This window comes from Beta vulgaris, chromosome 5 (assembly GCF_026745355.1).
Source record: "Beta vulgaris subsp. vulgaris cultivar EL10 chromosome 5, EL10.2, whole genome shotgun sequence".
Lineage (NCBI taxonomy): Eukaryota > Viridiplantae > Streptophyta > Magnoliopsida > Caryophyllales > Amaranthaceae > Beta > Beta vulgaris.
Window position 1 is genome coordinate 7770764 of NC_079206.1, and position 20555 is coordinate 7791318.

The 20555-nt window shown below is 33.8% G+C and overlaps 2 protein-coding genes across 2 annotated transcripts; both read left to right on the plus strand.

Moving 5' to 3' along the window:
* Positions 1-395: 395 nt before the first annotated feature.
* LOC104892523 (dnaJ protein ERDJ3A) lies at positions 396-8161 on the plus strand. The gene is made up of 7 exons (XM_010678482.4): positions 396-843; positions 3057-3112; positions 4647-4720; positions 5330-5820; positions 5902-6243; positions 6639-6989; positions 7415-8161. Exons 1-7 carry the CDS (start codon positions 754-756, stop codon positions 7700-7702), a joined length of 1692 nt encoding a protein of 563 aa, XP_010676784.3. The 5' UTR covers positions 396-753; the 3' UTR covers positions 7703-8161.
* Positions 8162-12063: 3902 nt separating this feature from the next.
* Positions 12064-20057, plus strand: LOC104892524 (protein SODIUM POTASSIUM ROOT DEFECTIVE 1). The gene is made up of 3 exons (XM_010678483.4): positions 12064-13015; positions 14056-14131; positions 19680-20057. The coding sequence occupies exons 1-3, from the start codon at positions 12305-12307 to the stop codon at positions 19850-19852; spliced, it is 960 nt and encodes a 319-aa protein (XP_010676785.2). The 5' UTR covers positions 12064-12304; the 3' UTR covers positions 19853-20057.
* The last annotated feature ends 498 nt before the right edge of the window (positions 20058-20555 follow it).

Sequence of the window (20555 nt, forward strand, 5' to 3'; positions counted from 1 at the left end):
GCTCCATGGAGCGAACGTCTGGCCTGGACGTTCGCTCCATGGAGATTACGTCCATGGGACGAACGTCTGCCCAGAAAGTTCGTTCCATCGGGCGAACGTCTGGCCAGGAAGTTCGCTCCATGGGGCGAACGTCTGGCCAGGAAGTTCACGCCATGGAGCAAACTTCCTGGCTAGACGTTCGCCCCACAGAGCGAACTTCCTGGCCAGTCGTTCGCCTTATGGAGCGAACTTTTTGGCCAGATGTTCGCCCATCGCACTAAATTTTTTTTCTATTGCTTTCAGGTCGGTGGTGGAGGAGGTGGCGGGTGGTAGTGGGAGGTAGGTGATGGCGGGTGGTTGCAAGGGTGTCAGGTGGTGTGGATAAAAGAAAGGATAAAATAGTTTATAAAAATAAATTTAGCACGATTTTAAGTACTGTTGTGGCCACGTTTAACAATTCTCATGGCAAAAACACAATTTCCCCGCCTAAAATCCTAACTGTCAACAATTAGTTAATTTGAGTTGCGGTAAAACGTCAAACCAAAGATTTCCTGCAACGCCATTGGTCAATATCCCGTGGATCAACCTCAACGCGACACGTGTCCAAAAGATCTGAATCATCTTCGAAAATTCTAGACAAACATACGCAATGTATTTAAACATTCTCTGATTCTCTCTCCAATTTTCTTCTTCACTCTCCTACAAACCAAAAAAAAAAAAAAAAAGTTGCTGCTAGAAAAACTTCATATTTCCAGAAAATTCAATTTAACAAATATGGGTTTTCGTGTGAAATTCGCATCAATTATAATTGTAGCCTTGATTATCATCGCTGCAGAAGCTAAGAAATCATTAGACCCATATAAGGTACTTCATCCTCAACTTTAATTATTATAACTATCTTTATTTTTTTTTATATTATTGTTATTTCCACAAAATTCAATACTAAAAATATGGGTTGTGATTAATAATGTGTATTTGTTTGAGATGCTTTGTCAATTTCAGGTTTATAGTCAATTTGGGTGGTAATTATTTTAAAGGAAAGAGCCGAAATTTTGAATTTTTTTTTATGGGTTTTGAATTGTCGGAATTAGGGATTTTGTGGGTTATTGTTTGTTTTATGAGAGATGCGCTTTTGGGTTCAAGTTGTATGATTTTGTGTTTCAAGGGTATGGAATTTATGTCAAATTTGTAACATTGATCAATTGAGAATTTTGTTTTATTTTATTTTATTTTCTTTCAGAATCTTAATGTTCGTTGTTGGTATGATGAGAAGGGATGAGTGACTTATTTATTTAGTATGGTGGATGTTGCATTGGAGAGTTATGTTACTAGTCTTATATGCACGCGACATATGCAAAAACAAATAGAAACCACCTTGAAATTTGGCTTGGTTTTACAATTAGTAAAGATGAGTTTGATTGTCTTTTATTTGATGGTATATTTGTAATTTAGGATGGACACCAAGTCCTCCCCTCTTCTCTTATAATAGAGAGGTAAATGATATAATTAGTTTTAGAAGATTGTTGTAAAGAAAAAAATGTGTTTTCTTGCAACCAATATATAAAGGAAATTAGAAGATCCTGAAGATGATTGGAGGCTTTACCTATGACGGCTAGGAGATTGTGAGTGAATGGGTTCGGTGGAGGCGTCTAAAAGACCGTTGATAGCTTGGGAGAGAGTGTGTATTCTCGAATGCTGGTGGCTTTTATGTTTAGACTGATAGGCTTGGGTTTGATTGTAAGGAAAATTATGGAATTGAGGTTATAAGGCAGTTAAGAGGGCTTGCACACTTCAGAGAAAAGAGTAAACTTCTGACAGTTGAAGTAGTTTATGTTATCAGGTTGGGGGAAATTGTAGTGTTTTTAGACTAGAAGAGATTGATGGAGCTGAGTTGCTGCTTTCAGGTGAGGTTATAAGGCAGTTAAGAGGGCTTGCACACTTCAGAGAAAAGAGTAAACTTCTGACAGTTGAAGTAGTTTATGTTATCAGGTTGGGGGAAATTGTAGTGTTTTTAGACTAGAAGAGATTGATGGAGCTGAGTTGCTGCTTTCAGGTGAGGTTATAAGGCAGTTAAGAGGGCTTGCACACTTCAGAGAAAAGAGTAAACTTCTGACAGTTGAAGTAGTTTATGTTATCAGGTTGGGGGAAATTGTAGTGTTTTTAGACTAGAAGAGATTGATGGAGCTGAGTTGCTGCTTTCAGGTGCAAGTCTATTCTTTGTTTGGCCATGTGACGGAGTCTTACTCCTCGATGTAACCAAGTGTGGAGCAAAATACTTAGGTTGCAAGGGGTTAGTGGGAATTTCTCAGAGCTGTCTGCAGAATGCACAATATTTATTCTTTACTACTAAGAAATACGGCTGAGATAGTGAAACCGGAAAGTTTTTCGTCTGAAGTCCATCAAAGTGGATCACATTATTAAGAAGATACTTAGGCAAGTACTTGTTGGATGCATGTTTAGGACATTGCAGGGACATTGTAATGATCTTATTCAGTATCCATAGAAATAAATATGATCCTTATTGTTGTTTGAATCTTTGCAAATACATTCCGTAACAGCTCTGCTTTTTCTGTGAGCTTGGGCAAACTGTATAAATATTTGTACATTTGGTAATATCTTACTATAATTTACGCAAAGAAGTTCAAATTTCCTATATTCTTCACATTTTGAAAATGTTAGGCTGCAATGACTTAATTATTGGACTTGGTGTGGGGCATAAGGCACTGTTTTGGAGTTGCAGCAACGGAATCACTATGAATGATCGGTACTAAGCTATTAGGCGTCTAGAATAAAACGTGTATCATACTCCTAACTCCAACGCAGCAAATCCTCTTCATAGATAAAGAGGTAGTTTGTAGACTTTTATTTAGCTCTGGCAGTATGGAGTCTTGAAACTCTTTCTGACTGATGTGGCTTTTGCCACTCAGGTTCGATGTTGCTGCATCAAGCTTCTGTTTTCTTTTCTTTTTTTAATTTATTTATTACTTTTAATTTTTTTATCTGAAGACTCCTCAAGTAAATATAGGATCTGCTCTTAACATTGTTTAAGCTTCTTAAATTTTTTTTTCCCTTCGCAGGTTTTGGGTGTTGATCGGAATGCTAGTCAACGTGATATTAAGAAGGCATTTCACAAGTATGTTTTTTCATCCACTGTATAAAGTGATTACTGCTGGAAATAAGCAACAAATACAGAAAATAATGGAAGGAAATATGTAGTAAAAAATGACAAAAGCGACATTTTTATGTAGAAAACTCTCTACAACAGTAGGGAACGGTCCCGATCTCCAGGGACAGAACTTCACTATTGATAGTACAATGGTAACTACCACAACTACAATATTAGTACCCTCACCAATGGTACTGAACACTAATCCTAAAACCCTCACAACTAATGTTGTGATCATATTTTTCATCAGTGTTCCCTCACACTTTTCTTCGGAATTTGTGAGCTCTTGAACTCTAATTTACTCTCACGCCCTTCTTCACGCCCAGTGGCAATCCATGCTCTCACATATGTAGAGGAAAAATCTACGTGAATCTAGAGCCAAGAATTGTACAATGTAGCTATTTTGACAATTGCTTCTCACAAGATCCTCCCAAAGATATATGGCCATACTTAGGGCTTTAAATCACTACCTAGAGTCCCTAAGAATAGATTACTATAGCAAAGTTAGCATGAGGAAACTTCATCCTTAGTATCATCGTTGCTTCTCTCATTTTCTTTTACTTTCTTCTTTTTCCTTTATGATTTCCATTTTTTTTCTTTTAACAAAATAAATAAATAATGATAAGATAATTATTAATGGGATTGGGGAGATTATTCAACAATTACAATCATGTCCTCAACAAAAGCATAATGGATCTCAGTGATATCTTTCTTGGAAAGTTGCAATCAAGGAAGGAGAAGGCCATAAGATAACAATGTCTTATTCGCATTGGTATTCTGTGTAGAATTGAGTTAGCCTTAGCTTGGGGTAGAATTTTCAAAAGCATTTCAACTGGACAGTATTCATTGCCATGTTGATGCTTGCTGTCCTTTGGCCACTTGTACCTTTTTACCATAACAAGGCAACATCAACAGTAACAAGATCCTCCACCTTACTACCGAGTTTGCAATAGAGTAAATTAGTTTCTTCCATTGCAGCGTAACGTAAAAAGTACAATTTATTCGGTGCCTCTTGCCCTCTCATGATGTAGGGAAGGAGGTGAAATCAAACAAGTCCTTTTGGATATACGAAGCTCATTGGTTCAGGGGGAAGTCCAAGATTCTGTTAAGTGGTGTCTGATGTCTTTCTTGTTTTGTATCTTTAACAAATGTTAGTTTTCATCTGCCCAATACATCATACAGAAATGGGATTTGGTCATAATGCTATGTTAAAAAACGAATGAGAATCAGCTATGAGTTTTTATCAGCCCATATGTTGATTATATGCCTTTTCAGTAAATCGTTGATTAAAGCTTATTTTTTGTTGGTTTCGGTTAGTCCATCCTCTCATCTTCGAATCTGAAAAATAGCCTTTTAGACTAACGCTTCACATATGATTCTAGAGAGGGTGAAACAATAATCTTCTGGTCATGCTAAATGTTTTATGTTAGGGGGTAGTGAAAATTCTTTCGTGTAATTTCTCAAATGTATGTGTTTCTGACTCTTACCTTTTCTTTTTTAGGCTTTCATTACAGTATCATCCTGACAAAAACAAGAATAAAGGTGCTCAATCGAAGTTTGAAGAGATAAATAATGGTAATTTACTAACTTATAAACCCTTGCTTTCTGTGGCTTGTTTGACTGTTCAATTTAAGATCGTTAATTATTTCGAAAGTGTTAATTGGCAGTCCATGCTTTAGCAGTTCTCAAAACACGCAATTGAAGAGATACACATGAATCTTGCAAAAGAGGTTACTGACCCTTGAAATCTTCCCTTAATTCTAACATATATTCCATATGGTGCATGGAGGAGCGCGTAGAATTACTGTTGGCTTAATGGTTTAGTTCTAGGCTTAAACATCATCAGCCTCGAGGCTTCAAAATTTAGGGTTAGAATGAGGACTATAATTCTGAGGCTATTTGTTAAACCTGACATGTTGCTGTTGCATTATAATGACGAAAAAGTTTCTATGATCTTTCCTTGGTTTATTTTAGTATGAACTGCATATACCTGCTACAGTTTGACATTCTTCTTGCGCACCGTGATGAGCTCTCTTCCTCTCCTTCTTCTACCACGGGCTTCCTGGGGAAGGGAGAGGCATTTAATTTGCTATCTTGTGGGGGAGGGAATATGCTTCTTTGTCTTTCAGGCAACTTATTGTCAAATTTTCTGATCAATGTGTCCATGGTGTCTATATTATGCAGCTTATGAAATTTTATCCGATGAGCAAAAGAGGAAAAACTATGATCTCTATGGTGATGAGAGAGGCGGCCCTTCCTTTGATGATGGGAATGGTGGATATAGGCACTTCACAAATGGTGGATCAGGTCAATGGCAGCATATGGGCGGGGGTGGGGACAGCCAGTCTTTCTCCTTCTCCTATGGGGGACCTGGTGGTGGAAACCCATTTGGTTTTGGTCTTAATGATATCTTTTCAAACTTTTTTGGTGGTGACATGGGCAGTGGTTCAGGCTTTGGTGGTTTCGGCAACTTTGGTGGTTCAGCTGGATCACAATCTGGGTTTAAGAAGCCTCCCAAGATTGTTCGTGCTGTAAGTTCACAAATATTTGAGAAAGAAATAAATGGCAAGGGAATTACCTGGCTTCTGCTATCTTATACACCCTCAGCAGTGTCAGTCCAGCAGTATGAATCAATCTTAGAGGAGACTGCTAACTCATTGAAGGGAGCTATGAAAGTATATTCCTTATGTCCTTTTCTCCTCGAAACATTGCTGATCATAACAATATGGTGTTGATGCTCTTATTCCTTTGTGCAGGTTGGTAAATTAAATTGTGAGAATGAGCCTTCTTTCTGTAAGAATCATGGAATCTATCCACGTAGAGCACCGAGATTGTTTGTGTATTCATACATAACAAGTGTGAGTGGTTCCTTTGTGGAGTATAATGATGAGTGGGATATCAAAAGCTTGAAAAGTTTCTGCCAGGAACATCTGCCAAGGTTTTCAAGACGTATTAGCTTGGATAACTTTAAGCCTTCTTTTGGTGCGGGGGAAAAATTACCTCGAGTTATGCTTCTTTCAACCAAGAAAGATACCCCAATGATTTGGCGTACTCTCAGTGGCTTGTATCGTCAACGATTTATCTTCTATGACGCGCAGGTATTCATTAATTTTATCCTGTGCTGCTCCCTCTGTCCGTCTCCCCTCATTTTCCTCCCCACCACACCACCACGCCAACCCCCCAGTAAAAAAAAGAAAGAAAAATAAATATAAGGAATTTAAGAAAAATACTTGTTTCTTTGAAACATGAGATCTTTTCCATACTCGCTTTAGAAGAAAAATGTTTCAGTATCCCTCTTGAAAAAGTTTATGACAATGAGATAATCTCCAGCTATGTGGCTTCTAAGCAGGCTTCAGTGAACTGTGACTACATGTAATTTGTTAATTTACTCGATGGTGACAATTTTAGTAGAAAGTATTGCTTCTGTTGTCTTCAGACACGATAGTATGAGTGCAAGTTAAAAGTGATATTTGCTTTTTGATCGATTTCACAGGTTTATGATGTTTCTGATCCAGAGGTCAAAAGGTTAGGGGTTAACGCACTTCCAGCTATAGTAGGATGGTTGTCAAATGGAGACAAACAAATACTAAAAGCAGGAATATCTGTAAGGGATTTGGAGTCGGCTGTTCAGGAACTCGGTGTCTTACTTGATGGCTTTGAAAAGAAGAATAAGAATGCTGCAAGTCGGACCAAGAAGTCCGAGAGTGAATCTTCTAGCAATAAAGTACCACTCTTGACAGCATCAAACTTCCCTTCACTTTGCGGAGAAGAAAATACTGTTTGCTTAATTGGTGGTTTCAGATCATCAAAAGCCAGAGACAAACTTGAATCTATTCTCTCAATGGTAAGTGAGATCTACTTTATGATAGTTGCTTGTTTTCCAAGTAAAAAGAGAAGCTATTACTCCCTTTAATCGGTAGTATAAAGTCGTATTTTACGTAGTTGGTTAAGTGTCGAAACTGCATTTGTACGTCTAATGTGGCGTTTAACATTGCCTTGATACTATGAAAGGCATATAGTGTCCTACAACATTTTGGACTTTTGGTAATAACTTTGCAGTAATAATATAGAGTGATTTATTAAGATTGAAACAATTGGTTCTCTAATTACATGATTGAAGTGTTGTGGTGGTGCCTTTATTGTCTTTGATAACTTGCTTAGTTAGAAATCAAGCTGAAATACAAGTTGGGATATTAACTGATCCCGAGCTTCAAATCTTGGCTTGCTTATTGTTTCCTTTAAATCATTTCATGGATGCTTTGATTTCAGGTTTCTCAGAAATCATTATCAAGAAGAAGAAATCTTTCATCTGAATCCAAGGATTCTATCACCTATACTATGGTAGATGCGACGAAGCAGCAATCCTTCCTGGATGCTTTTGACAAATCTGGATTCAGGTTGTCAAATAGTTTCTTGGTGGCCTATAAACCTCGGAAAGGGAGGTATGCAGCATTTACAGGGGATCTGAATGCTGAAGAAGCAGAGAAGTTCATCAGCTCGGTTCTGAGTGGCGATGTGCAATTTAGTAAGACGCGGCAAAAACCAAGAATCAAGTAGAAGGATTAGGATATTGCAATGTTTGTAGTAGAATCTGTAAAAATTAGTGTACATAGAAAATGAAAATGGATTCAATCAAGAGTATTTTGAACAAGATCATCCACCAAAATGCAGGTATGCTGATCAAGTGTTTCTGGGTATTTCGTTTCTGAGTGATTGAAAATGGGTCTTTTATTGTACATCCTGGAAGATATGAAGGATACCCTGTGAAAATTTGGGCTGTATTTTTCAATCCTTGCGAGGGATTTGAATTGGTATAATGCAACGGCAATTTATACTATAATCTTGGATAATGATTATAAATAAACATTTGGATTGTATGGGTGTTAACTAGTTTAGTTAGTTAAAGTTGTAAGAGGTTTGTAATCATTAAGGCGGATAAGTTTTCCTCATTTCCAAAATGTCTGTAAGATGTTTTAGACTATACAATTTTATTTATGATACATTGTTGATTGTCAATCCAAGCATTATACTCACTCTGTCCCATAATATAATGCCTATTTCATTTTGGTGAGTTGAACTTTGAAATTTTTGACCAAATATTCTTAATAATATATATATAAAAAACATACTCTTATGGGATCTTGTTAAGTACGCCTCAATGTGTACTTTCATAATTTCAACTTTTTATACTTTTTTATTAGTAAGAAATTGAAAATATTAAAGATCAAAGTTATGAGATGGAGAAAGTATTATGAAGTCTTATCAAATAATTAGAGGCACCGCCTCGGACCCAACAACTAGTACCTTATCAAAGATCATGACTAAGTTTTTAACCAAATACGACCTCTGAAGAGCTAATTTTCATAATCATCCCTAACTATTAAACCACTTTTAATTGTATGATTGCATGCCCCCTTCTCATTTCTTACGGGAATTAAGGGAAAATAGAAGTAGTAGAATTTCTCAAAAAAATATTTAAGAAAGTGTTTATTTGGTACTCCCTCTGTCGTAATTTATTTGCTACATTTTGCCATTTAGGTGTGTCCCAATTTATTTGCTACATTTGCAAATATTTCCATATATAGTACATAGATCCCACATTTTATTTACAAATTTGCCATCACTCCCTCCTTGTTTTCGTAAATATTTCCATATATAGTACATAGGTCCCACAATTTACCTATTTGCTTTTTTGTTAATTCTTGCTATGACAATGGTCCCCACTCCCTCCTTGGTCTTTGTGATAAAGCAAATGTAACAAATAAATTGGGACGGAGGGAGTACTTTTGTTTTGGAACTAGCTCTTTATTTTATTTATCTTTTTATAAAAATAAAAAAGCAATGAATCTATACTAATATATTAAAAGGCGTGCGTAAACCAGGAACGGTGCCACGTGGCGCTCTCTCCCTAGGGAGTTTTAGATCATGTAATCCATGTACAATAAAAAAAATTAGAAATTGCATAGTATAGGTTTTGATCCCGTGATCTCAAGTTCATGTATTAAAGTTTTAACCACTAGACCAAGTAGTATTTTATGCTATTATATCAAAGTACAATATTAATAAATAAAAATTTTCTTACTCGGGGCATAGCCCGGGCCTAATAACTAGTGTTTCTTGAAATGGTGTAAAATAATAAATAGGGACACATATTTTTTTAAACAAACAGAAGGTATTTTGGAAAGTTTGTGTAGAAATTAAGGATAATTTAGTCCAAACAAATTAATAAAAAAAACAAGCACAACATTTTGGAACACCCAAAAAGAAATGTGAGCATGGGACAGAGGTAATATATAACAAGTGTCTCAAACATATAAATACGGGGATCCACCCTCTGCTTGAAGTTCATCTTGCAAGTACATCTTACCGGCGAGATTTAAGGATTACTATACGTAGCGGCCTCATACCCTCTTATTCAATATCAAAATAACTGTATTATAGGTTGGAGGGAGTACTAAACACGGTGTAAAGACGGTCGTAGGAGTAATAAGGTAAAAAGCACCAGAAAAGCAAGGTAGATAAAATTAAGGGGCACCAAACGGATTGTGAAAGAGAAATCTAGGGGTGTGATGGCAACAACTCATGCAGTATTGCAGTGGGAATAAATGCTCACGGAAAAGGAACAGAATATAACAAAATTAATTAAAGGAAGGTAAAAAAGAGTGAGATGATGTCAAGAAAAAAAAATACAGCTTAAGACATGCATGCAATGATGCAACTGAAAGACGAAGCTTCTAAAGTCTATACCTTCCACCAAGACTGAAAAAAGCTCCACTACCTTTGTTTAACATTGTAAATTCAAAAGTTACCCTATGTGTAATTTTAACCTGTTATCTGCTATTAATCAAAAGTTACCTTCTGATTAACTATGATAATAATTTCTCACTAAGTGTTACTCATTTGTGGTTTTAAAACAAATTGAACTGTATTGAGTTGTATTGGATATGAATTGAACAGAATAATAATCATAATAACAACAATATAACAAGTTAACAACAACAACAACAATAACTAATAATAATAATAATAATAATAATAATAATAATAATAATAACTTTTTAATATTACCGTCTTAATAGTAATTAAACTAATTATAAAATTGAAAATGAAATGAGCTGCGCTGAAAGGATAGAACTAAATCGAAAATTAAGTTTAAAAGAACATGATAAGTATCATTTGCTTTATCAGAGTAAAAAAAAAAAGTTTTGACTATATTCTTTCACATATATTTAAGACTAAACGTTATCATGTGAGATTTTGTTAGATTTACTTTAACATGTAAATTCAAGATTTCATTTTATCAACATTTTTTGATGAATTACGTAATACTACTTACTAATTACGTAATTAAAGATATATATAATTAAATGTGGTGATCGTAAAAAAACGAAGCGATATTTCATATGTTCAAATAAACGACCAGTAATTTATTTTTTTACTACGCTAACTGAAGAACTATACTCAATAAGACCTCCATCATTAATTTTTTTTGCTAACATGGTTGATCATAAGATAAGATCATACTAGTACAATATGGGATAACAATATGTGTCAATTGATGGAATAAATTGGGTGGGAATAAGGTGAGGAACATCATTGGATAGTGCAAAGGTTGTATGCAAGATGTAAAGGAAATGTGGAGGGGAAAAGGGAAATTCCAAAATTAAAGAAACCAAATTAATTTGGCATCTGATTCTATTGAGCTTGTGGTTGTGCTGAAGATTGAAGAGCATAAAGGAGTTCTTCAAAATTGCACAAGAAAGTTACTTTGTGTCTTATTCCATGGAGGCCCAAAAAGAAGAAAATTCCAAAAAAAGCTTCGGTGTTTATTAGCTAGAGCATCAAATTCTTTGAGAATCTTTATTATTAGTCAGTTGATTAGATGATTCAAGCCTATCATGTAGTTATGATTATAAACTACGTGCATATAATCGGTATGGTAAAATATCATGATATTTCAGTAATTTTCATGAAAATTAATATTAAAAAATTATATAAAAAAAAATTCATGTATTTTTATTTGGGAATTTGTTAGCTGAAATTTAGTTGATGCATGTATTAGATCACTAGTATACCATATTTTAACACTATCGTAGCATATCTGTTAGCTATTATATCATATTCTGACTGCATCTAATCATATAGAGTAAATGTTACATTATATTAAGTTGCTAGTAAAATTACAAAAAATGTCATAGTATAAGACAAGTTGTTCCCTCCTAAATATGGGAAAATGTTGCATTACATCTAAAGGTTTAGTAAAATCAAGCTAGATTTGAACTTTTGATAGTAGAATTAGTTCCAATTTGGTTCACTGATTTGAATGATCAATGATTTGAATAGTTTGGACCACAATGTATTTCCTTTTGGGTGAATAGAAAATGTGAATAGAGCTATTAGTCTGCTTTAATAGAAGAAACAAGTAGCATGACAAAGTTGGTCAATAATTGTTACTCAACTGGATCGCGTTAAAATGAACAAAAATTATTGAAAAAGACGGTCTAATTCTAATGTAAAATTAGATCTAGTCACTAAATGGATTAAACTACTTATCAAAAGAAATTAATCTAGTTACGGTTGGCTAATTCTCTTTTTAATATTGGGTTTACCATTACCTAATTTTAATCTAAAAGTAGGCGGTCTCTTACAAGACAAACTCCTTTAATTTATTTTCTTTTATTGATCCTATTGAAATCTTTTTAGAGGAGGAAATAGGTCAAAGTAAAAAAGAACTTTCGGAAACGACGGGAATATAGTTTTTTAAAACAATTACACGTTTGGCACATAGTTTTTAACCATTTCATGAATTTCTACTGACTTCCAAAGAGATATAGAGATGAGATTGGATGCTGTGTGGTCCTGTAAAACAAAAACACCAATCAATTCCATTCATATAATACAACCACTTCAAAAACAACAGCTTAATTTTAGCCAACTATTCTCTACCCTTGTATTATTCCATAGCATAAAGGCATACATCTAACTATTATGTTATTTCACATATCCAACACTTCACCACCACAACTATATTCTTCTAACCCAAAAATTTCAGACCTTAAAATCTTTCCTTAGCCTTCTCTTCTTTATCCATGCACATTTCTAATTAATTCCCTAAAAACAAATTTTATTTTACACTACCTAAACCCTTTAAACATTATAATGAAGGGACTAAACATAAACATATCATCTTGCACTTCACAAAATTCAACAGCTATAATCTCTTCAAATATGGAACCATTCGCTTCCTCTTCTTCTTCTTCTTCCTCCTCCTCGTCGTTCACCCCTGGAACACGAGCCCTCGATCGACACAACCCGATCATCATAGACGAAAAAAGAAGTGGTTTTAGCAATAGTTGTAGTAACACACCTATTAGAACCCCTTGCACTAATCATGTGTTACAATCAAAACCAACTACACCAACAACTAAATCAATTAGTCCAAAACCTCACCCAATTAGTACCCCTCCAAAAAAGGGTAAAAAACTCCCTACATTGACCAAAAAAAGTAGTAAAAAAAATATTACATACACAAAATCACCAGTTTATTGTAGTAGTAATAATGATATTATTATTGATGGTGATGATCTTAATAAGATTGGAAGAAGGAGCTTTTCGAAATCGTCTGATTTGATCATGAAGGCATCAGTATGCACTAATACTAGACCTGGTGTAGATTATATTAGTCCACCTGAATCTTCAAGGTATCTTTTGGATGACACTTCTTTTATAGAAGTGTTATCTGATTTTGATCCTGTTTTGAAGTTGGTTCCTTCTAATAATCATAGTAATAATGATGATGATGTTGAAGTTGTTAAATCAGAGGGTTCTAAACCTCCCAAACCATCTTGCACAAATGGATCTTCTGACCAGGTTTGTACAAACGACGCTTTAGTTTTTCCTACTAACGCCCTAAATACAGCAAAAATACATGCATGGTCCTACTTTAATGTATTTATTATACTCCCATCCCCTTTTCGAAATTAGTACAAGTTTAGAAGTATATTGTCTTTACATTATATAACTAGATATTTTTTGAGATATTAGTGGTTAAAGTTAACGACTTTTTATGAATTATGATGATAAAAATTGGTAGCTTATTATATTGTTTGAGACAGAGCTATTTGTATACATAGTGATAAAGAAAGGGGTTCAAATTCAACAGGCAAATTATATTCATATACAATGACATAGAAGTAATTTTTAGAATAGTTGATACTTGATAGTAACTGAATTACAATAGTCTATCATCTTCGTACTTACTCTGTCTCCGCCTTAACCAAAAGATAATATTAATGGACATATTGGTAACAATAACTTGTTATGCAAAAAAAAGTTCTTTTGTGTGTGTGTGTTTTTCAATGATCTATGAACTATTGTTATGCCCATGTATATGTTGCATATCTACCTGTTTCTGCGTCTTTGTAGTAATTATAACAATATGTGAGGCATTAATTCTGGATTGTTTAGTTTTGTACCCAGTTTCTAAGCTAACTTCTTAACTAACTGCATAGCTACAATTTATTATAATTTACAAGATATAACTTATATGAGCCCTATTGGCTAGTAGTCTAGCTAAGGTTGGTTTTCGGACCAATTATCTTTCCTAATAAAAAAAAATACCTTGAAAAATGAGTTTAAAACATATTCTTAGTAGAATATAGTGACAAAATTTTACAGACATCATTGAGATGCTATTGAAACATAGATTATCATAAAAACTTCGAAAAAAGTAATAATATAATATAAATTTTCACCACAACGTGGGGAACGTGTACGACATAGAAATATAGTTTTCTTTTTATCTTACCTAAAGAAAGTTTGAGATTATTAGTACTCGTTGGTCATGATGATAGTTTTATGAACTATGAGAAGTGGTGGTTGTGAGTTTAAAATGATGATTAATGTTGCAGGTGGTGGTTCTGAGGGTATCACTACACTGCAGAGGCTGTGAGAAGAAAATGAAAAAGCATCTCTCAAGAATGGCAGGTAATGAACTATTCATATGGCAATTCATGATCATATAGTACATTCATTCAAATGAAACCCAATCCGTTCATGTTACTTTGGTTAGCCTACAAGTTTGGATAGACGTCTCATTGTTGAATACATTTTAGACTCCAACAAGGGTATTTGATAATTTTATACGCGGTAGGTATCAAAATAAGATGTAAGCTGATACCAAAACGCAATCAAATTGGTAACAAAATACACTTACTAAATTGTATGTCACTTTTGTATTGGTATCAAAGTGATTATACCAGCACGGCAGCACCTATTGTAATTTGATACTAACTTATATATACTTTGATATCCTTGTTGGACTCCAACAATGAGACACCAGACCTTTCTCTTAGTCTACTCTTCAACAAAAACTTGGGTAAATAGTTCTACTCAATTATTCAGTAGTTGGACTCATTTACTGCCCAAAAAATCAATGTCAATAAGTGATACAAACCAACAAGACTTTGCTCAAGTAGTAAACAGCTTGATGTCGCTTAAGGGATGTCTCGAGTTCGAGACTTACCGTATGTAGAAACTCTTGTTGGGAGACTCACCGACCAAAGCTAGATGTGCAACTCGGGTCAGACTCGAATGGAGTCGTAGCAAAGCTCCGGTGAACTAGGTGGGAAAAAAATAAGTGATACAAGATAGGTTCAAAGTGTATTATTGCAGTTTGGGGGGTAGGACAGGAGGGGACCTTTTTATACATGCAATCCATGTCAGTGGGCGTTAATCAATAATGACAACGTTACTACATTAAGGGCACACATTGCTATCTCCGAGCTCAATTATGAAACAACCTATAAATGCTACTTTCAAGGTTTAATAATTTTGTCGAATTAGATAATTTTGAATGTACAAACTGTATAAAACAGTAATTGGTTAAAATTCTTCGTTTCTTGTTGAACGCAGACAAGAGACAAGAGACCACTACCACATTACACAAGATATTTATCCTTGATCTCTATTATATAAACCAAGGGAGGAGGTGTGGTGTCCTCTTTTGAAGTGACTAAAATACCCTCTAATAATTTAAAATAATATTTATCTTTTTATAAAAAAATGAAAATCAATGAAACTTGCCATATGAGTAGGTCAAAAATGGAATATGCAATACCATTAATAACTTGACAAACTAGATTGACACAATCAATTCACGAAATCAATTAGAATCTTCAACCAAAAAAAGTTAGCAACATATCGTGATAACATAATATTTCATGTTTACAAAGTTCAAAGAATATGGTTTATTAACATCTATAATTGTTAAAGAACTACACTAAAGTCGCTGAAAAGAAAATTATTAAATCATCGACCAAATTTTACATTAATGGTATTGAACAGTCAAAATTCATTCACCTTTAATTTAAAAAAATAATGACATCTACAAAAGAACCTCAATAATTTACATCACTATCAAAATAATTTTAGATAAAAAAAACATGTCAATTTGTATATAACTACATAAGATTGTCGATGCACGCATCGCGTGCATATGCAACTAGTATATATAGGGTTATGCTATATGCAGTCTAAGAGTTGCATATAATATATAAATACACTACTTTAAATAGAAAATAAATTGGAAATTTATGAAAATATTATGCATCAATCGATGCAATAAATGATCAATTAATACATTTTTTTTTTCATTTTTACCTTCTTATATATATGCAATTCTAAGAGCTACATATAGGATATAGCTTTTCTATATATATATATATATATATATATATATAATATATATATATATATATATATATATATATATATATATATATATATATACATACATATATACATATAGGGATGTATATATATATGTGTGTGTGTGTGTGTGTGTGTGGGTGTATGTGTGTGGGTGTGTGAGTGAGATATCACTCTGTGCATATTTCTTACCAAAGAATAATACATATTTCATAGTGTTTATAAACTGATCTCTATTATATAAGGGAAGGGGGGAGCAATGGTGTCCTCTTTTGAAATGCCAATTTTCCCCCCTTCTCTTTCTAAATTACAAAATAGTGTTTGTATTTTTGACTTTGCTAAATTTAAGAGCTGCCTATATTTGGCAAACTGTATTCCTCCTTTTTTTTCCCCTCAAAAAGATATTACCATATCCAGTTCCCACAGCCATAGTCAAGAAAAAAAATATTTCGTGCCATATATCATACAGGTTGCGCAACTTCGATTATGGGCTTATAACTACACAATACTACGATCTAATAAATTTTTTATAACTCATAAGAGAAGCTCCAAACAAAAGAGGGAAAAAACTAAAATAAATTTTAAATGCTAATAACTTAATAGGTCATGATTAGATTAACAATATTCGCAATGACATTTTCTGAAATTTTCAATGATATATAATTTTTTTTTCTAAAATGTTCAAATTTTGACTCTTATACCGAAGAAAATCGAGTTTATGTTTCTAAAAAAAATTCAAACACGCATCGCGTGCAAAAAATTCTAGTTTTACATATTGAAAAACCAATCCCCCACAATTTTCTCAAAAGTTCTAATCTTCTTAAAGGAGATGTACATTGCCTTAATTTATTAAGGTAAAAGAGCAAAGTTTCCTAAATAAACTCTTAAACTTGTGCAATCTACACCAAATATCTTGTGTCATAATTAATTGGTAAAATTGACCTCAACACTCTGAACTATAATTCGAATGCACCCAGCCAACATCACCAACTACGACTAGTAGTCTAAACACCACCAATTATAGGGTGGGGTTCATTCTTTACCATAAATGAGGCCGGAAGTCTAATATGTTACCGAAGACGGCGGGTTTTTGTGGTACAGACTGTAACCCATCCCGTAGTTGGTGGTACAGACTGCACCCCACCCCGTAGTTGGTGGTGTTTAGGCTATTAGTCATAATTAGTGGTGTTGGGTGTACCCAAGTTATATTTCAGGGAGTTGAAGCTAGTTTTACCTAATTAATTTCATATGTATATGTTAAGAGTATTGGGCCATAGCCCATTAGGTTAGGTTGTGTTAGGTTAAATTTATGTTATGTTTCTCTATATAAAGAGTTGTAATCTTTATGATATGAAACAAGCAATAATAACATCATATTATTCTCTCTTCTCTCTCTAATTTAACATGGTATCAGAGCCAGTAGCGTGACAAAAAGGTCACGGGTTCGAATCTCATCCACCCCTCCTTTCTCAGTGGAATATTTAGCGCCAGGTATAAGGGAGACCTGTGCTGCATCCACACTTCAAGCCCAAAGGGCTCTTGCGTGAGGGGGCGTGATAGAGTATAAATCTATTCCTGGGGCTTCAACCATCAGCTTAAGCTTTTGGTTGAGTTGGTCCTTTGACATGGTATCAAGAGCAGGTTAACATCTTGGGTAAAAACTACAAAATATTATTCTCTTGCCGGTGGGTTTAATTTAAACCCACCGGCTGGATTTTTCCCTTCAAATTTTTTTTTCATCTTTACCCCACTTTCTCCCGAATATTCAACAATAAGAATATACCCACTTTAATGTGTTTGATTCATCAGATTCACATCAATCAAAATCTCGAAAAACAAAAACACTCAAATTTACAAAATCTCCAATTTTGGAAAAATCTGAAGTAGAATTGAAGTGGGTTTGTCTCACATTTCGTGATGGGTTCGACAAAGAACTCAACATTGTCTTCTTCGTCGAATGTTGCTGGTCTAATTGTGGATGATGATGCAACACTTGCTGATTCGTTGCCGATTTCTGTCAGAGAATTGAAATTAAAATATTGATGTTGGTTTATTTTTTTCTAGGGTGTGTTATTATTCTTCTTTTCTTCAAAAAGTTAGTGTTTTTTTGTTTGGTATTCTGTTCAGATCTGTTTCAAAACAGTTCCGTTTCTTTCAAATTGTCGATGATGTTCATTCCATCGAAAATTTGTTCTTTGTTTCTGTGATGATGATCATTTCATCACACTTTTCACAAAAATTGGTTCTTTCGTCTCAATTTCAGATCTGTTTCAAAACAGATTGTGAGACTTATTTCGGCTCTCCGTGTGTCATGAGACATGGATTTTATTTGAAGCGACTCTCCATGTGTCATGCGACATGGATTTATGGGTTCTCCTTGTACCTTGAGACGAGGTTTCTTCCTTGAAGATCTGAAGAATTGCAGAATTTGAGTTTTTTTTTTTTTTTTCCTAATAATTGTGATTGTCCAATCGTAACGTTCGTGTTACTGCCGTTACGATTGCGGGAGGGTGTTAGTATTGGGCCATAGCCCATTAGGTTAGGTTGTGTTAGGTTAAATTTATGTTATGTTTCTCTATATAAAGAGTTGTAATCTTTATGATATGAAACAAGCAATAATAACATCATATTATTCTCTCTTCTCTCTCTAATTTAACAGTATATGCTCCATTGCACTAAACAAATCAAATTTTACACTATCTTCATAAATGGGATTATACACAAGCTTTCGTCAGGGGAAGTCCCATTAAATAAAAGCGCATTGAAGTTTCATCATTATTATAACTATTGAGAATAGGTGAAAATCTATATTAATGTATTAAAAAGTGTTCCTAATAACGTATATGTGTTATGTGTCACCATCCCTCATTCAACAACATTTGATCCCGACTTTCTTATATAGTAAAAAAAGACGCATCGTTAACATGAAGATTGGAACCCAGGCCACGACCTTAAGTATGAAAGAAAGAGATCCAACTATCACTCCACCATACTATTATTGCTTATTTAATCAAAATTAATCATGATATGTGAATGGAAAACTTTTGAAATCCTTATAATGAATGAGATGACTATTTTAAAAATTAAATGAGTAGGAGATAACTTATTTAACTACTACTAAATTGTACGTAGTACATAGAAACCTCAAGGCATCGCCCGGGCCTAAATATATACTAGTTCCATCCTAAATCAAATTACAATAGATAAATTAACCCACTAGACTCGTGTAATTTATCATCCTTCTTTTCCTCCAATGTAGGACAAACTCACACTAGAGTTTCCACTACATAAATTAATTATACGATTGTTTTGTATATCTTCTTTTAAGATACATTAAGAAAATTAACCCTTTTCTCATTTTTCATTTCGCTCATCATGAATACATTAGAAAAATTCATGTCTACTAAATTTTATATACATATATTTGAGCATTGTTTAATAAAAAAATATTATAATATATATTTTTAAGTGCAACACTATGACTTTTATACTATTCACATTTCCTATTTTAACCGTATTTTCTATTAATATAAAGTTAATCCTATAAAATATTATTGGAATAGACCCAATAAATACTAGTCTTACATGTACGTAATGCGTGCAATAACGCGTTGTTTTCTCAAAAAATTGATGTTCAGTTTAAATGTCCTACTTTTTCCCATTTTTTCATTCAAATGAAATAATTAGTTATCCTCTAATTTTTTTTCCTTTATTCTTTTTTCTATTTTTTGTTATTCCCCATGTGTTGCCTTATATAATAGAGATTTATAATAATATCGACTTTGTATAAGTTTTATCAATTTACTTAAATTTTCAATGTGAGCAGGTGTGACATCTTTCAACATAGATTTTGCAGCAAAGAAGGTAACAGTAGTTGGAGATGTGACACCGTTGGGAGTCCTAGCGAGCATTTCTAAGGTCAAGACTGCCAAATTATGGGCACCAGCAATGTCTTCATCTTCCCAGCTGAACTCAAGAAACATGCAAGTTAAAAGATAGATCAAATTTATTGTGAAAAATGCTTTAATTTGTGTAGTAGTACCATTTTGTAAGTGCAGTGATTTTCGTAGCGTGTTAATTTTAGTGTGCTTGTTACCTTTTCAGAAAAAACTAAACAAGCTGCAAGACAAAGTTAGTTTGCTTTAACCCAATTTTTTTTAGTATGTTTTAATTAGAAGTAATTAAGATGTGATGATTGATTTGAGTGTGTGTGTGTTAATATGTGGTCATTTTATCAACAAGTTAAGGATAAATGGACAATGATCATTTAGGAGATAGACTTGTTTTGAAATTTTTGCGATTTACTTAATTAAGGTAGTGTTTGGGAATCCGAATTTCATTTCAATTTTAGTATTTCAATTATATAAATTAAAATCATGCACTTGAATTCCAATTCCATTAACTTGTTTGAGATCATGCATTTGAATTGTACTCCGAGTCCGTTTTTGAATAGATGGTCTCAAGTTAGTGTTAACGTAAAACCAGTTGATGTCATGCTAACATCACACACGTGCATCAACCCAGCAACAAAATTAGTTAAGCGCTTGGACCTATTAGTTATGCTAGCCTTAAATTGCTTCCGGATGAATTAGTTAAGCGATGGAGTATATTAGTTAAGCGTTGGAGTATATTAGTTAAGCGCTAAAGTATATTAGTTAAGCGCTAAAGTATATTAGTTATGTCATGTAAACAAGATTATAAC